This window comes from Myxine glutinosa, chromosome 11, assembly GCF_964187855.1.
Source record: "Myxine glutinosa chromosome 11, kmMyxGlut1.1, whole genome shotgun sequence".
Classification (NCBI taxonomy): domain Eukaryota; kingdom Metazoa; phylum Chordata; class Myxini; order Myxiniformes; family Myxinidae; genus Myxine; species Myxine glutinosa.
In genome coordinates this window covers 116,089,039-116,112,327 of record NC_136271.1, presented here as the reverse complement: position 1 = coordinate 116,112,327, position 23,289 = coordinate 116,089,039, and the positions used below count along the sequence as shown (strand labels likewise).

General features: G+C 42.6%; 1 protein-coding gene across 5 annotated transcripts in view; it reads right to left on the bottom strand.

Moving 5' to 3' along the window:
* Positions 1-21,759, bottom strand: part of NAE1 (NEDD8 activating enzyme E1 subunit 1) — a 64,710-nt gene extending 42,951 nt beyond the window's left edge. For 2 of the 5 annotated variants that reach the window (XM_068131200.2, XM_068131204.2), the window contains exons 1-7: positions 21,562-21,756; positions 21,320-21,417; positions 6,691-6,794; positions 6,499-6,559; positions 4,149-4,179; positions 771-842; positions 1-22 (exon numbers count right to left, since the gene is read on the bottom strand). The exon at positions 1-22 is cut by the window's left edge and continues 58 nt beyond it. In XM_068131200.2, coding sequence (XP_067987301.2) covers positions 1-22; positions 771-842; positions 4,149-4,179; positions 6,499-6,559; positions 6,691-6,794; positions 21,320-21,417; positions 21,562-21,570 — 397 coding nt within the window. In that variant the 5' untranslated portion in view covers positions 21,571-21,756. Of the gene's footprint in view, positions 23-770; positions 843-4,148; positions 4,180-6,498; positions 6,560-6,690; positions 6,795-21,319; positions 21,418-21,561 lie in introns of all 5 variants that reach the window. The other 3 variants (XM_068131201.2, XM_078787035.1, XM_068131203.2) reach the window with 3 other exon arrangements.
* Between the last annotated feature and the right edge of the window lie 1,530 nt (positions 21,760-23,289).

The following is a 23,289-nucleotide window of genomic DNA, read 5'->3' as shown; positions in this document are numbered from 1 at the left end:
TCTCTAAAAGCTCCTCCACACTCTGCCACACAACACTGCAATGTTAATCTGATGTTCAATTAAACAAATAACCGTAAAGATGGTGCCACTGGCTTCTCTCAACTGTGCTTCAATATTACGAGGCTTTGAAGCTGGGCAGGAGGTCAGAATTGTACCTGCACAGTGGCATGGCAGAGACGACAGTAATAAAAACTTATCCCAAGCAGAATATGGCTGCAATTTGTGAAAGTATCTGTCATGACAGAATATTTTGTGGAGCATCTGTGATTTGTCATTTGGTTTGCATGTACATGTTCTATGAGGAAATACACATGATGGATTGATGGTCTCTGTTGGAAGAAACGAAGCTGGCAGACTTAATCACTGCGGTTGCGACTCCTCTCCAGCCCTCCCTTTCCCCAAAGGTGATCATGTGGGAGTGAACAAACTTTGACTGCCACTGCATCTCCTCCTCCTTCCCCAACCCATTTCCACAAGTTCTAATTGTACCACACCTCATGATCCATACCCAAACACCACCCCTTCCCCAAAGGATATACATGGTTTTGCAATCATGTGTTCTGCGTAGTCCCACTCTGTGGTCAAAACTATGAACCTCTGAACATTTGCAGGTTGTGTTGTGCAACTTGTGCCATTTTGTGACCTCCTCATTATTTGAACAGAATGCATTTCTGTTCTATACTCGGTCATCCTCTGGCAAGGGGAGGATAGAGGTGATTGAGTATTGCTCATTAATCCAATAGCTCCCATAAGGCCAAGGAGAACCTCACCTTCTCTACGCAGCTTCCAGAAACATCACCGTTCAGTTCTTTAATGAGTTCCAGCGCTGCTCGTGCCCGGTTCTATAAAAGTATCGAAGGTGATAAAAGAAAAGGAGTTAACTGTGCAACAGCAAATTAACTTCATGCAACCTTTCCAAGGTCAAAGGTCTCCAATAGAGCATTACGCATTGTTTGGAAGCCTCCAAATCCAATCGCATTGTGGGCTGATGCATCAACAATCTAAAAAGCGTCAAAATATTCCGGATGGTAAAAGAAAAATGTCACTGGTTGCCAGGTAGTAATTTTCAGTTAATGCTTGAAGGGAAACCTAAACACTCAGACCCCTCAATGCTAATCGATCCTTTGATACCCTACAAAATAGATATTATGTCTTTTTCCGATTTATAAAGTGGGTAATTGTGCGAGTAAAAGTCGAAATCTTCTTCTTTACACTTAGCCGTGACGTCACACCCGGGAGTCGACCGCCATTTCCGTGTTGTCTACGAGTTACATCGTAACTCAATTGGCAAACAATTTTCGATTTTCCACAAATATGCCTAGTCAATTCCTTATATTTGCTTTTATCCTGGGTGATATTGCTCCTATTTCCTCAACACTATCCTATTCCCTCTCCTCGCTTCAAAAAATAAAAAATAAAAGCTTTATTTTCACTCCATAACATTTATCATTTTTAGTGAATTTAATTCTGCTTCTGGTTCTACATCCCCTCGCCCCCCAACCCCTCCCACCCCTCATTCTTTTCTCCAAACTGAATCTACAATAAATATAAATGATTCTTCTTCTTCAAAAAAAAATCATTTTAAGAACGCATTTCACGTGTTTTGAATGTTAACCTACACATGTTCTTCTTTTCCACCAAGTGTTTATCTGTTCTTTTTCTGAGGTGTTTTTCTGCTCTGTGCCTTGTCCACCAACCAACCACCCCCCTGTTGTTAACTGTTAACTCATGGCTTCCAACTCTGCCGTTGGCATCCAAGATCAACTCCACAAATGGCGTATTGACTTGCTCTACTCCCGTAGTCAACTTGCAGCACTCAACGGAATCCTTTCATCTCCTCTCCCTGTCAAGGCTGGAGTGCCGCAAGGCAGTGTTCTGGAAATAGTCCTATTCCTGATCTTCAGAAATTATTTCTCTGACTATCTGGAAAATCCTCTATTTGCTGATGACTCCACTCTCTGCTGTGACATTCCTCATTCTTCAGACAGGCAGGCTGCAGCCTCTTCCCTCTCTTCAGACCTTGAAAAAAAAAACACAAGCTGGTCAAACACTTACAATATGTCTTTCACTCCTGACAAATCTCACACGCTCACTATCTATATCTATATCTATATCTATATCTCTCTCCCTCTCTCTCTCTCTCTCTCTCTCTCTCTCTCTCTCTCTCTCTCTCTCTCTCTCTCTCTCTCTGAAAGGACCTTCTGGCAAATCCTCCTATCTACTTTCTTAAGAATCTTCTTGAGGATGTTCAATCAGTCGAACTCCTGGGTCTCAATATCAGCCATGATCCTTCTTGGGCAAGCTACATTTCAAAGTTCGCCTCTAAAGCCAGCAGCCGACTCGGCATACTCCATTGTACAAAGTCCTTCCTTGGCACATTTGAACTCCTATCCACCTATAAGGCCTTCATCCGCAGCTTGAAGGAGTACTGCTCTCCCCTCTAGGCTCACATCTTGCTGAGCTTGACATTGTAGAAACTAAGGCCTGCAAGATCATTGGAATCTCCCGCAAATGAAGCAAAGTCTAATGGTCTATTACTTCACCATCGCAGACAGGACAGTGGTCTCTCGGTCTTCTACAGCCTCTTTTCTGATCTTGTACCCTCTGCTCTTTCCGTGATTTGCCCCCTCGCCCCAGGTTTCTGCCACGGCACTCACGGTCCATCATCAACTCTCTTACTGGTGAAACTCCCTATATCCAGAATCATTGCTCACCTCCACTCATCCGTTCCTCTTTTTTCCCACGTGTGGAAACAACTTCCACATCCTCTTCAATTTTGATTCTTCCCTCCAAGTCTTGAAGACAACTGTTCACCACCTTCTCAGATCATTCCCAATCCAAAACTATGATATTTTCTTCTCTCATTAACCCACCCCCCCCAATCCCTCCTCCCCCCAAATTTCCAGTTTTCCCTTCTGAGAGTTTCCTTCTGTATCAATCTTGTCCACCTCATGCATCCTCTCCTGCTCCCCATTCCTCCCCACACCCATTGTTTGTCCACCTCCCTCTATCTTGGCCTTCTGCTCTGCTGTTGGTGTTTCCCCCCCTCTCTCTCTACTGTTCGTTTTGTACTGATCCATTCAGTGTGACAGTACTGGCTCTTCCACAAGCCTCGACTATGTATACAAAAACAAGACCGAAAGTATAATAGCGGCGTAGCTGGGCTTGTAAAATATTATAAACCACAAAACACAAGCTTAGCTTTTTAAACAGTCGCTAATGCTGTTTATAACATTAAACAAAGAAATTTGGAGGAATCCAGACATCTGTGAAGCAAGTTTTACTTACAGAACTGAGGGAAGATCTACTGTAATCTAGATTATACACCACAGGGTTGGGTACGTACCGTTTTGTTGGAAGAGGCGTAACGCTGATGCTTTCTCTATAGTCTATTTGATGGTCATTTTAACAATCGGTTTTTTGTGTTTCACACTGAATTGAAAAACTTAAAGGTAGAGCATGGCGATTGTGATATATGACAGGTTTGACGATATGTTTGGCATGAATGGCATATAAATCAAAATGGCGGCATGTGGAGAGTCAGCCGCCGTACCGCCGTAATTACATCAGACGTAATCACATCACCCTGTCATGTGACCAGATCCTCAGCTCTGATTGGTATACATTTGAGGGGACAATGTCATACATATATGCATACATACATCCCTGGGACATACATACATACATACATACATACAGACAGACAAACACTGTTCTAGACGGCTTTGCCCTATGTGTTACGCCGTAAAAAACTCCACTCGTTTGTTCCCCTATTCACGCACTTATGGAACTTCCTTTCTTAGACTGTTCAATCCCACTCTTCCCTCCAGAGCATCAAAGTAGCAGTGTAGCAACATCTTTATATCATCCTGCATCTCTATCCCTATTCTCTCCTTGCTTGTTGCAACCACCTCTTATCCTATTGCCTGCACGGCGGCTTTCATCACTGCGGTTATCTTCCTGCTCTACCATGAGACTCGATTTTGGAGAGAAAAAATAATAATAAAGTAAACAGGGGATTATATTTGAAAGACTGTACAATATCAATTGTTCAAGATCAGCACAACATGTATAAGGAAAACATATGGTGCATTAGAACACAAAGAGCAAAGTATGACGGTGCAGAAATCGAGCTGAACAAAATGTACCTTTCCAATGCTGTCACTTGTGAGAAAAAAGCTGGGTGGGGTGTAGGGCGGTGGGGGAGGGGGGAGGGGTGGCAGAATCAACAGCATGTCATGCAGTCTTTCATTATTTTTACTCAACTTAGATTTGTACATTATCCTTTACCAAAGTTTAGATGAAAATGTTTACATTGTAGACAAATGCCTCAAAATCGTTCAGCATATTTTATGACAAGTGCTGTGCTGTCTCAATATATTGTGTCGACGGATCCGACTAAAATCACCTTGTCATGCCAGGAGCTTTTGCTGTTTTTGTTCTTGTCAACTAACCAACTCATCCACCTAGTTTCGTCATAACTCGTCAAAACGTTTTGAAATATTGTGCTTATATTTTTTTATTATCATGTTTGGTCTCATCTCTCAATGGTGAAGAATCACTTTTAAATTCTAGTATCCGGATCCAGATCTTCACCAAAATTGAATAAATTTGTCCTCGTCACTCACTCAACCTGTCGACCAAGTTTCGTCCGAATCAGTCGATAACTTTTTGAGATATCCTGCTCAAAGACAAACATATAGACAGGGGTGAAAACATAACCTACGTCCACCTTTGGTGGTGGAAATAACTAATGAGTTCATAGAAGATGATACCCCGTGTAGTGTTTAAGTATACGATTCAATTTAAATACAACAATGATTTTAAGGGATCAATGAATAAAAATCCAGAAATTTAGAGGTATTGAAGCAGTGTGATACACCACCCTTTATACTGTACACCACCCTATAGAACATGTGCAAGTACTGCAAAAGCTGGAGATTCTTGGAAGTATTTAGAAGGCAATTTGTGCCAAAGAAAACAAGCCTTCAAAAACAGAAGAGATGTATTGGCACCAAGTTGGCTGCGTAGGGTAAGTATTCTTTGAATACCATCTAGTTTTCCACAGTGTTCAAGTATAAAATTCAATAAACATAGGGGCAATACCCCTGGGTGCTCATCTGGTAGAATAAAGCAATATACTACACTAACTAAAGGTATTTTAACCCATATCATGGCATTTTAAACCAATTTCAATGGTTGCTAGAAGACAGGGCAGCATGTACAATCATACCAACGTAATCATAAGACTTTAAACATACAAACAAACAAAAACGATTTTGGGGGGAAACCTCCCCCCCCCCCCCTCCCCACCCCCTGTAGACTACCTTAGACCCCAAAATTTTTAAAATGTCATGATCAAACTTTGGTACATCATGGGTGATGAACGTTTGGTCAGGTTTCATCGAAATCGTGCATGTAGTTTGAGGAAAAAGCCAATTTCAATTTTGAGGGGTCAAACCTGGATGCACTTTGGTAGACGCCCTTAGACTCCGATTTTTTTTTTAATGCCGTGAATACATTTAGTCACAACATAACAAATATCATTTGTGCCAAGTTTGGTCACAATCCCATCGGCGGTTTTGGAGAAGAAGTTGCAAGTGTTTATGGATGGACGGACGGATGGACTGACAGACGGACGACACGTCATCGCATAAGCTCCCCTGAACTTGTTCTAGGTGAGCTAAAAATGAAATAAAAATTGTAAGAGTCGTATAAATAAATTAATTCCAGGTTCTACCGCCGTTTTATGCAGTGTTTATCACAACACCACCTTATCTAACACATCACATTAGTTATTCGTGCCTGTTGTTGGTGTCCTTTATGATGTGCATAAAAACAGTAAATTTCCTGCTCGAACAAATTCAGAGACAAAGTACTATTCAACGGTAGATTTGTCTTCCGATTCGTGTTCAAAATACAACATTAAATGTAAATAAGTTGTTCCTCGATCATAAAATGGCAAGATGGATGGAGGGACATGAACCAATTGCTTTACCCCTCTTCACTTTGTGTGCACGAGGTAATTACTATAGCTGTAAACTTTTAAGTAAAGAGCTCATTCTAATCACTAATTCTTGATTTACTTCATCGAATATACAGTGCGAGTGTGAAGAGAAAAGCGATGTCAAAAAGATGATGTCGTTGTTACCCAGAGGGCTTGGAGAAGTGATGTCACTTCACCCAGGGTCAGCGTCTGTGTTTTTTGTAAAAATCAAGTTTGGGGATATCTCATGTATCTGTCTGCATGGGTGCGGAATTTATGTCGCAGCTCTTCTACAAGCCTTAGAGCATGTAAAAAAGAAAATAAAGAAAGGGATGTTTTGATTGACAGACATGTTTATGAAAAACAGGAGTAACGGTATGCTCGCAAACAACAGCAACCAAGCAATTTTGGCGCATGATAATGAAGAAAAAAAACAAAAAAACAATCACCAGATATTTAGCACATATGTTCTACATCATAAAACACAACAGAAGCAAAGATGTGGATCTTACTTGTTTCCTATGTCTGCACCAATGACTGTTTTGTCATCAACAATGGTAAAAGCTCCGACTCCTAAACACAGTCACACACGGTCATCAAAATCGATCTTCCCACATTTGACATGTTCAAGTTTAGATTTCTCAAAAGGCTGGGAGGAAGCAATTCATAATTTCCATAATATGGCCAAACCATTCGACACCTACCTGGTAACACAAGGTTCTTAAGCAGCTCAGTGCCAGTGGCTGATGCGTGAATGACACAGACATGTGCGAGCTCTAATGTACGTTGGCCGTGGTCACCCCATAGGCTGTGAGAAATCATCCATATTAAGAGTAATAGTCCGAAATAATACGCAATTAATTATATTGTTAATAATAGGTATACAAGCATAAAACTGAACGAAAAACATCAAAACACTGCTTAGCCAAATAACTGGCCTCGTCTGGAAAGGGTGCGAGACAATATTGTAACGCGTGTACGTGAGTGCACTGTGCGTGTATCCGTGTCTGTATATTTTCGCTTTAAGAATGTTTTTCTCTGCAACCGCTTGTCCAATCGATTTAAAACTCCAAACATGAGGGACTCCCCATGGAGAATATTTTATTGATAACTCTGACAACATAGGTCACGTCGTGTGAGCCATATTGGATTAAAGGAAAACATTTGGACATCTTTTTCTCCAAAACCGCTGAACGAAAAAAATTTAAACTTTGCATACGTCATCAACTCCCCATGGAGTATATCGGGCAATAAGGATGACATCATCAGCGAAGTTGTATTCGTCATAAATGGTTGAATCAAAATCCTTATCCGAAAAATCAGAAACTTCATAAATCTGCTCGACGACTCAATGTGAGTGAATAATTTAATTTATGACATCATTGGTCGCATAGTTCTGTTTGGATATTGTTGGAATATGTTTAAACCGCAGCCGTGATGCTGATCAAAAGCGCGAACATCAAAAGCGCGACACAGCGCGTGCTTTCGGGAGGGGCGGAGCCAAGTCGAGCAACATATATATACACATCGATCATTGAGCGTGAACCAGAAAATATAATAAATTACTGATATTTAGCGACTCGAAATGTTCTTTATCAACAACTTGTTTTCTCGTGCTTCTGCCGACCTGTCTGCAAGGTGTATAAAACGAAGTCCCGAGTGCGAATCACAGGTGAGCCCGTCCTGAGGTAATTAGCAATTGGGAACGATTCAGAACCTGTGGGTAAATAACCCTTGGTAATTTCCCCAACAGTTTTCCGGACGAGAGACTGCCGGGAGGGGACATGTATTGCCGCGCAATACTCAGAATGCTCGTTATATAATGGAATGTGTGATGGGAGTTGTAACTGTGATAATACATTAAATCATCCAGCGAGTTAGGTCAGTGATGTTGCATTGATGGGTTGATTGACTGCCTGAATGCAACTGATGTTGTCGATCTACTACAACAACAACAACAACAACATGCATTTTAAGGCCATGTTCCCTGCTAGAGCGGGGGTTAGCCTTGCGGTCCCCATTACAATCTTCTCCATTTTGCCCTATTTTCTGCATCTCTCCTTGTTAACCCCCTTGCCCGCATTTCTTCTTCCACCATCTTTAGCCAAGTCTTTCTCGGTCTTCCCCGTCCTCTACTTCCTTCTACATTAACTTCCATCACTCTTCTCAACCAGTCACTTTCATCCTTCCTCAATACATGACCAAACCATCTCAACCTGTTCCTCTCCACAGCATCAATCACAGGCAATATTCCCATCATCTTTCGCAATTCATCATTTGTCTTCCTCTCTCTCAACGATACTCCGCACATCCATCGAACCATTCGCATTTCCACCCTTTCCAGCCTTCGTTGCTGCTCTACGTTCATTACCCATGTCTCGCTCCCATAAATCATAACACTTCTCACACATGCAGCATACACCTTTCCCTTCAGCTTCAGCGACACTCTCCTCCTCATCAGCACGCCACTCAGTTCCCGAAACTTCTTCCATGCAAATCTCACTCGAGCAACCAGTGCCGAGTCTGATCCACCTTCTCCATTCAGCATGTCTCCGAGGTAGCAAAATGTTTTCACACCTTCCAGCTTCACGCCGTCTCCAAGATCCAACTCAACATTTGCTCCATCTGCAGCTCCCTCTGTGCACACCTTACATTTGAATGTAGCTGCCACACTGGTCAATGACCCTCTCAGACCACTACATTTTTGATGAACCCACTCAGCACACATTGTACATTGAATGGAGTTCACTCCGCCACCCTTCCTACACACAGCACACGGCCACTTCCCAGTTCTTTCCACCTCACCACATGCTTTACCACTTGCCATCACCTTTGTCTTTCCGATATTCACCTTCAGACCTTTTGTCTCCATACATTCCTTCCACTTGTTCATCTTTTCCTTCAGTCCATCCATACTTTCCGCAATCAACACCAGATCATCTGCATACAACAACTCCCACGGTAAACCCTCCTTTACGGTCTGAGCCAGCACCTCCATCACAGCTACAAATAGTAGTGGACTTAGTACCGACCCCTGATGCACTCCCACCTTCACCTCAAACTCACCACTGTTCCCGTCCTTCGTCCTTACAGCTGTGCGTGCTCTTTTGTACATTGCCATCACTACTCTGATCAACCATTCCTCCACTCCTAACTTCCTCAATGCCCATGTCAATACTTTGCGTGGAACCCTATCGAATGCTTTCTCCAGATCAACAAACCCAAAAAACAACTTCTTCCTCTTATCCATGTACTTCTCCTGCAACTGCCTCACAATGAAAAGCGCATCTGTCGTTCCTCTTCCTGGCATAAATCCAAACTGCATTTCGTCGATCTTCACTTTCTTCCTTATCCTCCTCTCCAACACCCTTTCCAATACCTTCATTCCATGCTCCAATAACTTTATCGCTCGGTACGAGCCACACTCCAGAGGGTCACCTTTCCCCTTGTATAGAGGGACGAGGGTACTCAGTTCCCAATCCACTGGAATGCGGCCTTCTTTCACCACCAAATTACAGATCTCTGTCATTCTCTTCACACCCCAACTTCCTGCTGCCTTCAACATATCTCCCACAACTCCCGTCGGCCCTCCCACTTTTCCACTCTTCATTGCTTTTATCGCTTCCTCAACTTCCTTCTCAGTTATCTTCTCTGCCGGTCCTAAAACTGGGTTACTCTCTATGTTGCCATCCCATTCATTCTCTGTATTCAACAGCATTTCCATATATCTTTTCCATCTTCCTTTAATTCCATCTGGGTCGACAACGATTTGTCCCACTTCATCCTTCAAGCAACTCACCCCCATCACATCACACCTCTCTTTCGCTATCTGCTTTGCAATCCTGAATACTGCTTTCTGACCCTCTTCCGAATCCAAGCGTTCTCCGAACATTTTCCTACATGCCTCCTGCGCCTTTGCTACCTCTTTCTTTGCAGCCTTCCTGGCTGCCTTATAACTTTCATGCTCTGCTGTTTCTGCTCCCGTACCCTTCGCCTTCTGCCACTCTTTGAACTTCTTCCTCTTCTCGTCAATCCTCTTTCCAACCTCAACATCCCAGCACCATGTTTCCGAGTGCCTCGGTGGTCCTTTTGTCCATCCACATTCCACATACCTCACCAACGGCTCCCAACAGACTAGCTTTCATTGACATCCAACCACTTTCAAGCTCAACCACATCATCCTCTACCCTACTCAGCCTCTCTTTTAATGCCTCCCTTACTGTCACCTCTTTCAACCTCCACACCTTCATTCTCGGTTGGTACTTCACCCGCCGAGCTCTCCTCGCACCTTTCACCCTTATGTCGCAGACAACCAAGTGGTGCTGTGAAACAGCCTCCTCCCCCGGGATCACCTTTGTGTCCCGGAGGTGCCCCCTATCTCGCCGACGCACCATCAGGTAGTCAACGGTTGTCGTCGACCCACCTGACGTGTATGTAACAAGCTTATTGTCCTCTTTCTGGAACTGAGTATTACAAATCAACAAATCAGCTCCATCAGCAAACTCCAAAATCCTTTCACCTTCTCCATTTCTCACACCATATCCGTAACCCCCATGAACTCCCTCAAAACCATCCATACTCCTTCCCACATGTCCATTCAGGTCTCCTCCCACCACAACAACTTCCTCATCTTTCACGTTTTCCATCAGCTTCTCTATCGCACACCAGAACTTGTCCTTCTCTTCATCGCTTCGACCAACCTGCGGAGCATATCCCGAGATGACGTTCACCAAGAGCTTTCCAATCATCATTTTCACCATCATCAACCTATCACTCACTCTAGTCACACTCACCACACTGTCTACAAACTCCTCAGAAAACAGGACACCAACACCATTCACGCCCTCCAGGCACCCTTGCCACACAAACTTGTATTTCTGTCCCTGCCTACCCTTCACCATTCTCACACCACTTCCCTTCCATCTCGTCTCTTGCACACAACATATGTCCACTCTTCTTCTGACCAATACTTCCACCACTTCTCCTGATCTCCCTGTCATTGTCCCCACATTCCATGTCCCAAACCTCAGAAACCGATCTCCACTTCGGGCTGCACCCTGCCCATATGTACTTGTGATTGTCATGGTTCTCTTTTTGAGGCAATGTTTTTATGGCCGGATGCCCTTCCTGACGCCAACCCTCTTAGTCGTCTCTTACGACACGCAGGGATACGGTGTACCTATTCTGACCAGGGTACACACTGGAAAACGTTTAAAACATGGAAATTCGGGGGGGGGGGGGGGCGGCGTCAGCATCACGGCTGCGGTTTAAACATATTCCAACAATATCCAAACAGAACGATGAAAAAAAAAAAAAAAAAAAAAAAAAAAAAAACAATCCGGGAAAAGTCTCCAAGCGAGAACGTCGATTTGAGAAAGAAGGAGCAGAGGCGGAAGAAAACGAGATACAGGCGGCGGGGCACAAGCCGAGATGAGGAGGAGAGCGAACAAGCACGTGTCCGGGAGGAGAGAAAGAATCAATATAGAATTATTTGTCTAGGGAGGTGAGGTGAGGGGGAGAAAATAAAATAAAAGAAACAAGCAATACAGCGAAGGAAATAACCCAAAACCGACAAAACACCGACGGGGGGAGGGAAGCCCCAAGTCACCAGGCCGCGCACGAGGTACGACTCAGAAAACGATTAACTACACACAAGTTTGCACGAACCACAAACCAACACCAACTAGAAACACACAATCTACTGATGTCGATCTACTGATGTAAGTTAATCTATTGAAGTGGATTCGTGACCGAGGTTGCAGATCCGCCATTTGGAGAGCTCCTGGGCTGAAAAGATCGAAAGCTCACGGAAGAACGGTGACCAGCTGATGATCCATGCAGTCAGAAAACTAGTCAATTGCTTACAAGTTAAGGTTCTTACTTTAGGTAAGGGAACTATGTTTTGAGGTTTACAATTTAAACAAGCATTCTGAGTATTGTGCTGCAATACATGTCCCCTACCGGCAGTCTGTCGTCTGGAAAACTGTTGGGGAAATTACCAAAGTTCAAAGTGCCATAACTTTGTCACAAATGATCGAAACGTCGTGAAGTTCGAACTTGATCTGTAACTTATCATGAGGAAACCATGTACCAAGTTTGAAATCATTAGCATGAAGAGTTTAGAAAAAGAAGTCCGGAAAACTGTTCTTTGCGTGACGGACTGACAGACGGAGGGACGGAGTGCAAACCTATAGTCCCCTCTGGTGTACACCGGTAGGGGACTAATAAAGTTGAATATGGGATGTTGTGATCGGTTTCTTGATTGGAAAATGGTTTCCCCACGTGGAGATTGGTTTCTGAGGTTTGGGACATGGAATGTAGGAACAATGACAGGGAGATCAGGAGAAGTGGTGGAAGTATTGGTCAGAATAAGAGTGGACATATGTTGTGTGCAGGAGACGAGATGGAAGGAAAGTGGTGTGAGAATGGTGAAGGGTAGGCAGGGACAGAAATACAAGTTTGTGTGGCAATGGTGCCCAGAAGGCGTGCATGGTGTTGGTGTCCTGGTTTCTGAGGAGTTTGGAGACAGTGTGGTGAGTGTGACTCGAGTAAGTGAAAGGTTGATGATGGCTAAAATGATTATTGGAAAGCTCTTGGTGAACGTCATCTCGGCATATGCTCTGCAGGTCCGTCGGAGCGATGAAGAGAAGGACCAGTTCTGGTGTGTGATAGAGAAGCTGATAATGTTGTGATAGAAAGATGAGGAAGTTGTTGTGGTAGGAGTGGACTTAAATGGACATGTAGGAAGGAGTATAGATGGTTTTGAGGGAGCCCATGGGGGTTATGGTGTGAGTAATGGAGAAGGTGAAAGGATTTTGTAGTTTGCTGATAGAGCTGGTTTGTTGATTTGTAATACTCTGTTCCAGAAAGCGGATAATAAGCTCGTTACATACACGTCAGGTGGGTCGACGACAACCGTTGCCTACCTGATGGTGTGTAGGTGAGATAGGGGTAACCTCCGGGACACAAAGGTGATCCCGGGGAAGGAGGCTGTTTCACAGCACCACTTGGTTGTCTGCGATAATAAGGGAGAAAGATGCGAGGAGAGCTTGGCGGGTGAAGTACCAACCAAGGATGAAGGTGTGGAGGTTGAAAGAGGTGACAGTGAGGGAGGCATTAAAAAAGAGGCTGAGTATGGCAGAGGATAGTGTGGTTGAGCTTGAAGGTGGTTGGATGTCAATGAAAGATAGTCTGTTGGGAGCCATTGGTGAGGTATGTGGATCGACAAAATGACCACCGAGGCACTCGGAAACATTGTGGTGGGATGATGAAGTTGGAAAGAGGATTGACGAGAAGAGGAAGAAGTTCAAGGAGTGGCAGAAGGCGAAGGGTATGGGGGCAGAAAAGGCAGATCATTAAAGTTATAAGGCAGAGAAGAAGGCTGTAAAGAAAGAGGTAGCAAAGGCGCAGGGGTAATATCGGAAAATGTTCGGAGAACACTTGGATTCAGAAGAGGGTCAGAGAGCGGTATTCAGGATTGCAAAGCAGACAGCGAAAGAGAGGTGCGATGTGATGGGGGTGAGTTGCTTGAAGGATGAAGTGGGACAAATCGTTGTGGACCCAGATGGAATTAAAGGAAGATGGAAGTGATATATGGAAATGCTGTTGAATGCAGAGAATGAATGGGACGGAAACATGGAGTGTAACCCAGTTTTTGGACTGCCAGAGTCGATAACTGAGAAGGAAGTTGAGGAAGCGATAAAAGCAATGAAGAGTAGAAAAAACGGGAGGGCCGACGGTAGTTGTGGGGGATATGTTGAAGGCAGTGGAAAGCTGGGGTGTGAAGAGAACAACAGAGATCTGTAATCTGGTGGTGAAAGAAGGCCGCATTCCAGTGGATTGAGAACTGAGTACCCTCGTCCCTTTATACAAGGGGAAAGGTGACCCTCTGGACTGTGGCTCGTATAGAGCGATAAAGTTATTAGAGCATGGATTGAAGGTATTGGAAAAGGTGTTGGAGAAGAGGATAAGGAAGAAAGTGAAGATCGATGAAATGAAGTTTGGATTTATGCCAGGAAGAGGAACGACAGAGGCGATTTTAATTGTAAAGCAGTTGCAGGAACGTACATGGAGAAGCGGAGGAAGTTGTTTCTTGGGTTTGTTGATCTGGAGAAAGCATTCGATAGGGTTCCACACGAAGTAGTGGCCTGGGCGTGGAGGAAGTTAAGAGTGGAGGAATGATTGATCAGAATAGTGATGGCAATGTACGAGAGAGCATGCACAGCTGTAAGGATGAAGAACGGGAACAGTGGTGAGTTTGAGGTGAAGGTGGGAGTGCATCAGGGGTCGGTACTAAGTCCACTACTATTTGTAGCTGTGATGGAGGTGCTGACTCGGAACATAAAGGACGGTTTACCATGGGAGTTGTTGTATGCAGATTATCTGGTGTTGATTGCGGAGGGTATGGATGGACTGAAGGAGAAGATGAACAAGTGGAAGGAATGTATGGAGGAGAAAGGTCTGAAGGTGAATATCAGAAAGACGAAGGTGATGGCAAGTGGTAAAGCATGTGGTGAGGTGGAAATAACTGGGAAGTGGCCATGTGCTGTATGCAGGAAGGGTGTCGGAGTGATCTCCATTCAATGTACAATGTGCGCTGAGTGGGTTCATCAAAAATGTAGTGGTTTGAGAAGGTCATTAACCAGTGTGACAGCTACATTCAAGTGTTAGGTGTGCACAGAGGGAGCTGCAGATGGAGGAAATGTTGAGTTGGATCTTGGAGACGGCGTGAAGCTGGAAGGTGTGAAAAGATTTTGTTACCTAGGAGACATGCTGAATGGAGAAGGTGGATCAGACTCTGCAATGGTTGTGAGAGTGAGATGTGCATGGAAGAAGTTTGGGGAACTGTGTGGCGTGCTGACGAGGAGGGGAGTGTCGTTGAAGCTGAAGGGAAAGGTGTATGCTGCATGTGTGAGAAGTGTTATGATTTATGGGAGCGAGACATGGGTAATGAATGTAGAGCAGCAACGAAGGCTGGAAAGGGTGGAAATGCGAATGGTTCGGTGGATGTGCGGAGTATCGTTGAGAGAGAGGAAGACAAATGATGAATTGCGAAAGATGATGGGAATAGAGCCTGTGATTGATGCTGTGAAGAGGAACAGGTTGAGATGGTTTGATCATGTGGTGAGGAAGGATGAAAGTGACTGGTTGAGAAGAGTGATGGAAATGAATGTAGAAGGAAGTAGAGAATGGGGAAGACCAAGATAGACTTGGCTAAATGTGGTGGAAGAAGAAATGCGGGCAAGGGGGTTAACAAGGGGAGATGCAGAAAATAGGGCAAAATGGAGAAGATTGTCACTGGGCCCGCAAGGCTAACTCCCGCTCTAGCAGGGAAAATCGCCTTAAAATACCTGTTGTTGTTGTTGTTGTTGTTGTATGGGATGTGAAATTAACATCATTTGCAGCAATTCTTAAAATTGTATTAAAGTGTGTGTGTGTGTGTGTGTGTGTGTGTGTGTGTGTGTGTGTGTGTGTGTGTGTGTATGTGCTACTATGTGTGTGTGTGTGTGTGTGTGTGTTACTATGTGTGTGTGTGTGTGTGTGTGTGTGTGTGTGTTACTATGTGTGTGTGTGTGTGTGCATGTTACTATGTGTGTGTGTGTGTGTGTGTGTGTGTGTGTGTGTTACTGTGTGTGTGTGTGTGTGTGTGTTACTGTGTGTGTGTGTTACTGTGTGTGTGTTAGTGTGTGTGTTAGTGTGTGTTTGTGTGTGTGTGTGTGTGTGTGTGTGTGTGTGTGTGTGTGTGTGTGTGTGTGTGTGTGTGTGTGTATGTGTGTGTATGTCCAGGACATACGTTTTTTCACCATTTGAGCTTTTGTCATAAAATTTTCAACAGATCTTTATCATGGGAATATGGAGAGGATTAATTAACAATTGCATCAAAAAGTCAAAAGGAAAAGTCACAGTGGGTACAAATAGTTCTAATTAGCCCATCCGCCAGTACGCAGCACAAGATGGCCGGGTTTATGTTTCTTTTGTTGTTCTTTAAATCGCTTCCTTATTTATTTATTTTGTCTGCTTGCATTTTGACGTTCTTTCTCGGTTACCATTTGTCATCTTTTTATCAAATTTTCAACAAACCTTTATTTTGAGAATATGAAGAACACTGATGAAGAAATTTTACTTTTTTAGCTGTTGTTATCAAGTTTAGTTTGAGTACAAAGCGGATGCGGATGGGCTTTGCATTTTTGGATGCTCTCCAGTTAATCGTTTTTTTTTACCTCCGCCACCAAAGGTGGATAGAGGTTATGTTTTCACCCCTGTCTGTTTGTCTGTCCGTTTGTTTGTTTGGGAACAAGATATCTCAAATATTTGCGGACGGATTCGGGCGAAATTTGGCAGAGATGTAGCATATGTGACAAGGACCAAATTATTAGATTTTGGTAAAGATCCGGATCCGGCTACTAGAATTTTTCAAGTGATTCTTCGCCATTGGGAGATAGGGCCAAAAACTATACATAGTAGGTTATCTCAAAAATTTGTGGACGGATTTGGAAGAAACTTGGTGGACCGGTTGGGTGTCTGACAAGGACGATTTGATTTGATTTTGGTGAAGATCTGAATATGGATTCGGATATGAGAGTTATTTAATTTTATTGAAAAAATTATTTAATTAAAATTATTATTAAAAAAAAAAACTATACATAGTAGGATATCTCAAAAATGTTGATGGATTTGGAAGAAACTTGGTGGACCGGTTTGGTGTCTGACAAGGACGATTTGATTTGATTTGGGTGAAGATCTGAATTTGGATTCGGATATGATAATTATTTAATTTTTAAGCGATTTTTCACCATTGGGATATAGGGCTAAAATCAACATATAGGTGGATATCTCAAAACGTTATGGATGGATTTGGACGAAACTTGTTTGACAGATTGTGTGTGTGACAAGGATGAATCATTTCGATTTTCGTGAAGATCTGAATATGGATTCGGCTACAAGAATGATTGAATTCACAAGGTCATATCGCTGATACACAATCAAATGCTACAAACTTATTGTTTTGTTTTTTAGGTCAAAGTTGCTAAAAAAATCATCCATTTTTATCCAATTGACCTGAAATTTTAAGAATTTGCAAATTGGGCACTGAATTGGTTCAGTCAAAAGCTCGAAGCCGATTGGTTTTTTTTTAGATTAAAAGGTCAAAGGTCAGGTTTGCATAAAATAGCAATATAACAGTCATATCAATAAATGTCAGTGACCCAATATTACCAAATGCACTGAGTGTAACCTGTGCTCTGTCAAGATGGTCAAAGGTCAAATGTCAAGGCCACAACATCTATAAATTCCATCTGATTGACTTGAAATTTGAGCAGGGCTTGCAAATTGAGTCACTGAAGCCTATTGCTTTTGAGGTCAAAAGGCCAAAGTCGCCTAAATTATCAATCATTTTGTATTTTTTGTTAGTTGTTTTCATCATGTTTACAATATGGAAGAAGGAAGGGCATCCGGCCATAAAAACATTGCCTCAAACAGGGAACCATGATCGTCATGGGGCCCGCAAGGCTAACCCCCGCTCTAGCAGGGAAAATGGCCTTAAAATGATCATTCATTCATTCATTCATTTACAATATGGAAGAAATTAATCTTAATTAAATTAATCTTAAATCTTAAAAAATTAATCTTAAATCTTAATTCTTAATCAAATTTATGTTAAAATTTTGCTTATGCCTCTGCCCTTCCGATTGAAGGGTAATTCTTTATAGGGAATCAAACCAATTGCATTTATTTTATATTCCGGGTTGCAGAATGAAAATTAATACACAAAACATCCACAGTCAGCCCGGGACTACACCGAGTGTAAGTAATATGCCGCACCATTCTGGATGACCTCAAACAACGAAATAGGCCATTTCACCCATCATTGCCGTGGTGCATTCTCAAGTTAAATCTTTAAAATCTCTGACACTATTAATAGGTGTTTAATTTCTGCAGGAGACTGTACATGTAGCTCAGAAGTTAAAAAAGAAATCTTGATGGGGTAACAAAAACAAATATAATATCGGTGTGTCCAATCACTGAAGCACAACCAGATAAAACTAGAGTTCATCGAACAGCTTACCCAACGCAGTCTTGAGAGAGAGAGAAAAACGACATGGATGAATTGGATAGGATAAATTTGTCTGCAAGGGATAAATTTGATTGGTCGAGATGTAAATTGTCAAATATTTTGGACAAGTTCTACTAAACAGAAGGGTTTTCAAAGTGTCATGAAGGCGATTTGTGTTCTACATTGTTTAAATATATCATTAAATTGAAATAAAATAAATATTTTAAAGGTTGTAGAAAAAAAAAATAAAGAAGTTTACCACCGTTGATGCAGCTTCTTTTACACCACCTTATTTGACACGTTACATTAGTTTTCCGTGCCTGTTCTTTGTGTCCTTTATGGCGTCCTTAAAACAAAGTTTCCAGTTTGGAACAATTTTAAATTTTGTTCGACTGCCACACAGGTTTTCAATAACGCGAGACTTCCAGGGGTTTTTAACGATTGTTACAATCGCTATTTCATCTATCTATAATTCCAGCAATCTCTGTGTGTCTGTCTGTGTGTCTGTGTGTCTGTGTGTCTGTGTGTCTGTGACCGCTGTTTCTCGACAACCACGGGTCCGATATACTTGAAACTTGCCAGGTATATTGCTGGGGACCCGAGGATGTGCCTTTTCAAGGTTTCATATTAATCGGACAATTACTTACCGAGATATGTCCAAAAAACGCTTCAACCAATCAGAGAGCAGCGAGCTATCACGTGTGCCGAACGTGGCGATCAGACTCTGCCTCGGACGGCACATTTGACAGCGTATTCATTTATTTCACGTTGGAAAACTATGTTGCCGTTAAACTATGTTTTAAAACGAATTCAAACTGCGATTAAATTAAAACGATTCATCCTAACTGCGATTTGCGAACTTCCGGACAGTGAAGACTGTCCGGCAGCACGCTTTCCGGCAGCCAATCACAGAACGCTTTGTTGCGTAGGCGTGGCCGATGTGAGACGAGCGGAGCTGAGCGCGTTACGAGCTGACCGCCATTACGGTACGTAATTCGATTTCTTATGCGCATTATTTCTCCCAATTCAGTCAGAGCGAAGGGCGGAAGCGAAGAGCGTTGTATTTTTTGTTTACGGGCGTACGGGCGGGGTAGAGCGTACGGGTAGCGTTTTTTTTTTTTTTTGGCAAGGAACGGGCAACCACGCGTTTGTGCACGCGATGGCGATTGCTTTACCAAACTCCGGAAGCCGTTCGCTTTGGACCAAACCATTGCATGTAAATAGAGGGGGGGGTTCTGTGGTCGTTGCGAATGGACCAAACCATTCATGTAAATAGAGGGGGGGGGGTTGTCACTGTACTCGCAAGCCGTTCGCCGTTCGCTTTGGCGTTGCGAATGAACCAAACCATTTCATGTAAATAGAGGGGGGGGATATAATTTTAGATATATAGTACGGGCATATATATAGTACGGGCATGCCCTAGTTCAATTAAAATTGAAGTAAAACTGTGTGGATATTGTGTTATATGAACTCTCTAGTTTAATATAGTAGGATCACCACAGAGTTTAAACGAGAACAGCACTCAGTAGAGAGCATACCTCCGCCTGGTTGGCCATATCACTCAACTGTGAAGAATCACTTTAAAAAAATTATAATAGCTGGATCCCGATCCCGATCCGGATCTTCACCAAAATTTAATCGATTCTTCCTTGTCACACACACAACCTATCCAACAAGTTTCGTACAAATCCATCCATAACTTTTGGAGATATTCTGCTATGTATGTATCGTTTTTGGCCTGATCTCCCAATGGTGAAGACTCACTTAAAAAAATTAATAACTCTCATATCCGAATCCATATTGAGATCTTCACCAAAATCTAATTGAATCGTCCTTGTCAGACACCCAACCGGTCCACCAAGTTTCATCCAAATCCGTCCATAACTTTTTGAGATATCCTGCTATGTATCGTTTTTGGCCCAATCTCCCAATGGTGAAGAAGAAGAAGAAGAAGAAGAAGAACCACCTTTAGAGGCCATTTTCCCTGCAGAGCAGGGGTTGGCCTTTTTCAGGCACAATGGTCCCCTTTTTGAAGCAATGTTTATGGCCGGATGCCCTTCCTGCGGCCAACCCTGTTAGTCACCTCTTGCGACACACAGGGAATTACCATGGTGAAGAATCACTTAAAACTTGTAGTAGCAGGATCTGAATCCGGATCTTCACCAAAATCTAAACATTTCGTCCTGGTCACATACGCTACATCTCTGCCAAATGTCGTCCGAATCAGTCTACAACTTTTTGAGATATTTTGTTCACAAACAGACAGGGGTGAAAACATCATCTCCATCCACCTTTGGTGGTGGAGGTAAAAACAACCAAATAATACACATAATTTTTCTTTGTTTTGAAAATATATTTGATGCTTTTAATATTTCGACTTGCAGTCCCCATCGTTGTTTTTCCAATGAGGAATGTGGAGACTGTGGCACAGAGAGACAACAGAGGTTGCAGGTTTGTTAGAACAACTTGGCGAGGATTGCGGGAGAGAGGAGGGTGGGTAGAAGGAGAAAGGATGAACCGAGGGGGACGAATGGTGTGCAGATGAGCTTAACGGCGCGATTGCTGAAATGCCGGGTGAGATGGGCTGGACACTCGGTGCGGATGGGGGAAGAGAGAATGGAACAAAAAGGTTGAGGGAACAAGGTAGGAGGAGAAGAGGTAGACCACAGTTGAGATGGGAGGATTGTGGAAAGAGGGATAGGTGGGGTGGTTGGAGGATGGAGATAGTTGGCTGAAGACAGAGGGGAGTGGAGGAATATCATGGTCAAGGCAGGAGCTTGGTACCATTGGACCTCATCCCTTATAAACATAAAGAGAACAGAAGAAGAAGAAGAAGAAGAGGAATGATGAAACGATTTCAAAGGTCAGTGATGAGATGGTATGGATGCTCACTCAATACAAGACTCAACAACGGTGGCACCTGTGAAATAACCTTATGGACCTGCTCGTCTTTTGGAACAGTGGACAGACAGACAGACACAGAAAGGTGAATAGCTCTACGTCACCAATGCAGGCCAGGTAGCATCCCAAAGGTGTACCCTTATGAAAGATAACAGGGTTCAAGGAAGCTTGCGTTACGTAAAAGGACAATGTGCCGTTTTAATGATTGATTAATAACATTAGATTAAGATTAATTAACGTCGATTGTTGTTTGGGTTTACGAAGGTACGTCACGTTCTCCTCAGGAACACGTAATCATGAGATTATTTAGAGATCGGTTTTCAAACTTTTCATGAGAAACAGGTGAATGCACAGTCTGTCATATTTACTTGGCTTCTTACCGGAGCTGACGGTCATATCGCTGATCTTTGTTCGTCAATGGAACGGGAACGTTCGTCGCCATAATGAGGCGCGGAAACGAATGTGCAGATTCGTCGCCCTGCGTTTAACAGGGTGATATGTCGTGAAAAGTTTCAATCAGCACCGTATATCAGACATATCAGGTCAACTGAACTTGTATTCGAAGTATGTCAACACACGAGTTTCATTCCAAACGTGACGAGAGAAGAATGAATGGACGCACTTTAAACATTTACTGATCCAAATGTGAACGTGACAGCCGACAACGCACCGATTGTAACACCGAAATATTTTGAGTTATACTTTGGCATTAACTACTTCATTAACATACTCCTTTAAGTACAAACACAATAATTTTCCGCAACTGAAGCCGCGAAGTGATTGGTCAACTCTTTTTCACACTGTACGTACGTTAAATATCTCAGATTATTTTGAATCGTCTTTCTTTATTTCATGTTTATTTAAGAACTCCTCCAAGAAGATATGTATCTCAGTAATTCGCTCGTACATTAGTTAAAAAAAAAAAAAAATGAACAGGAATACTGTATTTTGAAGACCGGCCAGTAAAATAGATGTCTAACAAACACACCGCCCGTAACGCTGCATCCACATATCTTCATCTTTGCCATAGTGAACAGCAGTACAAAACAAAAAACAAAAAACAAAAAGATTATACTAGTGAAGCAAGAAAAAAATATCTGTACAAACAGTATTAATAAAAAATATGTTTTTATAATGACGGGTAAAATTCACAATCTTTTTTTAAATGAAGTAACACACGTTCCCGTCCTGGGAGGCCAAATTCAAACAGAATGCGGAAACGGCCAGTACTACTAAATCAAAACCATAAACCAATAAATTCCACATTTGGTTCCTGTGACACCTTTAGTCGAACGTCAGGCATGAACTGTTGGTTTTTGAAGGACTTGGGAAAAAAATCGGCGAATGCTAAACCATGAAACATTAAATTTCACTTTTTGGGTCACAGAATTGGTTCACCAATCCAATGCTACAAACTTATTCCTTTGGTTTTTGTTGGTCAAAGTTGTTTAAAAAATCATCCATTTTCATCCAATTGACCTGAAATTGTAAGAATTTGCATATTGGGTCACATAATTGGTTCACCAATGAAAAGCTAGAAGCTGAATTTTTTTTAGATTTAAAGCTCAAAGGTCAAGGCTGCATAAAATCACCAATTTTCGATTTGTATTTTTACCTTCGCCACCAAAGGTGGATGGAGGTTATGTTTCCAGCCCTGTCTGTCCGTTTGTCTGTCTGTCCGTGTGTGAACAAATCACCTCAAAAAGGTTGTGGACGGATTCGGACGAAATTTGGCGTATGTAGCGTATGTGACGAGGACGCGAAATGGTTAGTCTTTGGTGAAGATCCGGATTCGGATCCGGCTAGTAGAATTTTGAAAGCGATTCTTCACCATTGGGAGATAGGGCCAAAAACGATACGTAGCAGGATATCTCAAAAAGTTGTGGATAGATTTGGACGAAACTTGGTGGACAGGTTGGGTGTCTGACATGGACAAATAGATTCGATTTTGATGAAGATCTGAATATGGATTCGGATATGCGAATTATTTAATTATTTAAGTGTTTCTTCACCATTGGGAGATAGGGCCAAAAACGATACGTAGCAGGATATCTCAAAAAGTTGTGGATAGATTTGGACGAAACTTGGTGGACCGGTTGGGTATCTGACAAGGACAAATAGATTCGATTTTGATGATCTGAATATGGATTCGGATATGAGAATTAATTTTATTCTTAAATGATTCTTCACCATTGGGAGATAGGGCCAAAAACGATACGTAGCAGGATATCTCAAAAAGTTGTGGACGTATTTGGACGAAACTTGGTGGACCAGTTGGGTGTGTGACATGGACTAAGTGATTCGATTTTGATGATCTGATTATGGATTCGGATATGATAATTATTTAATT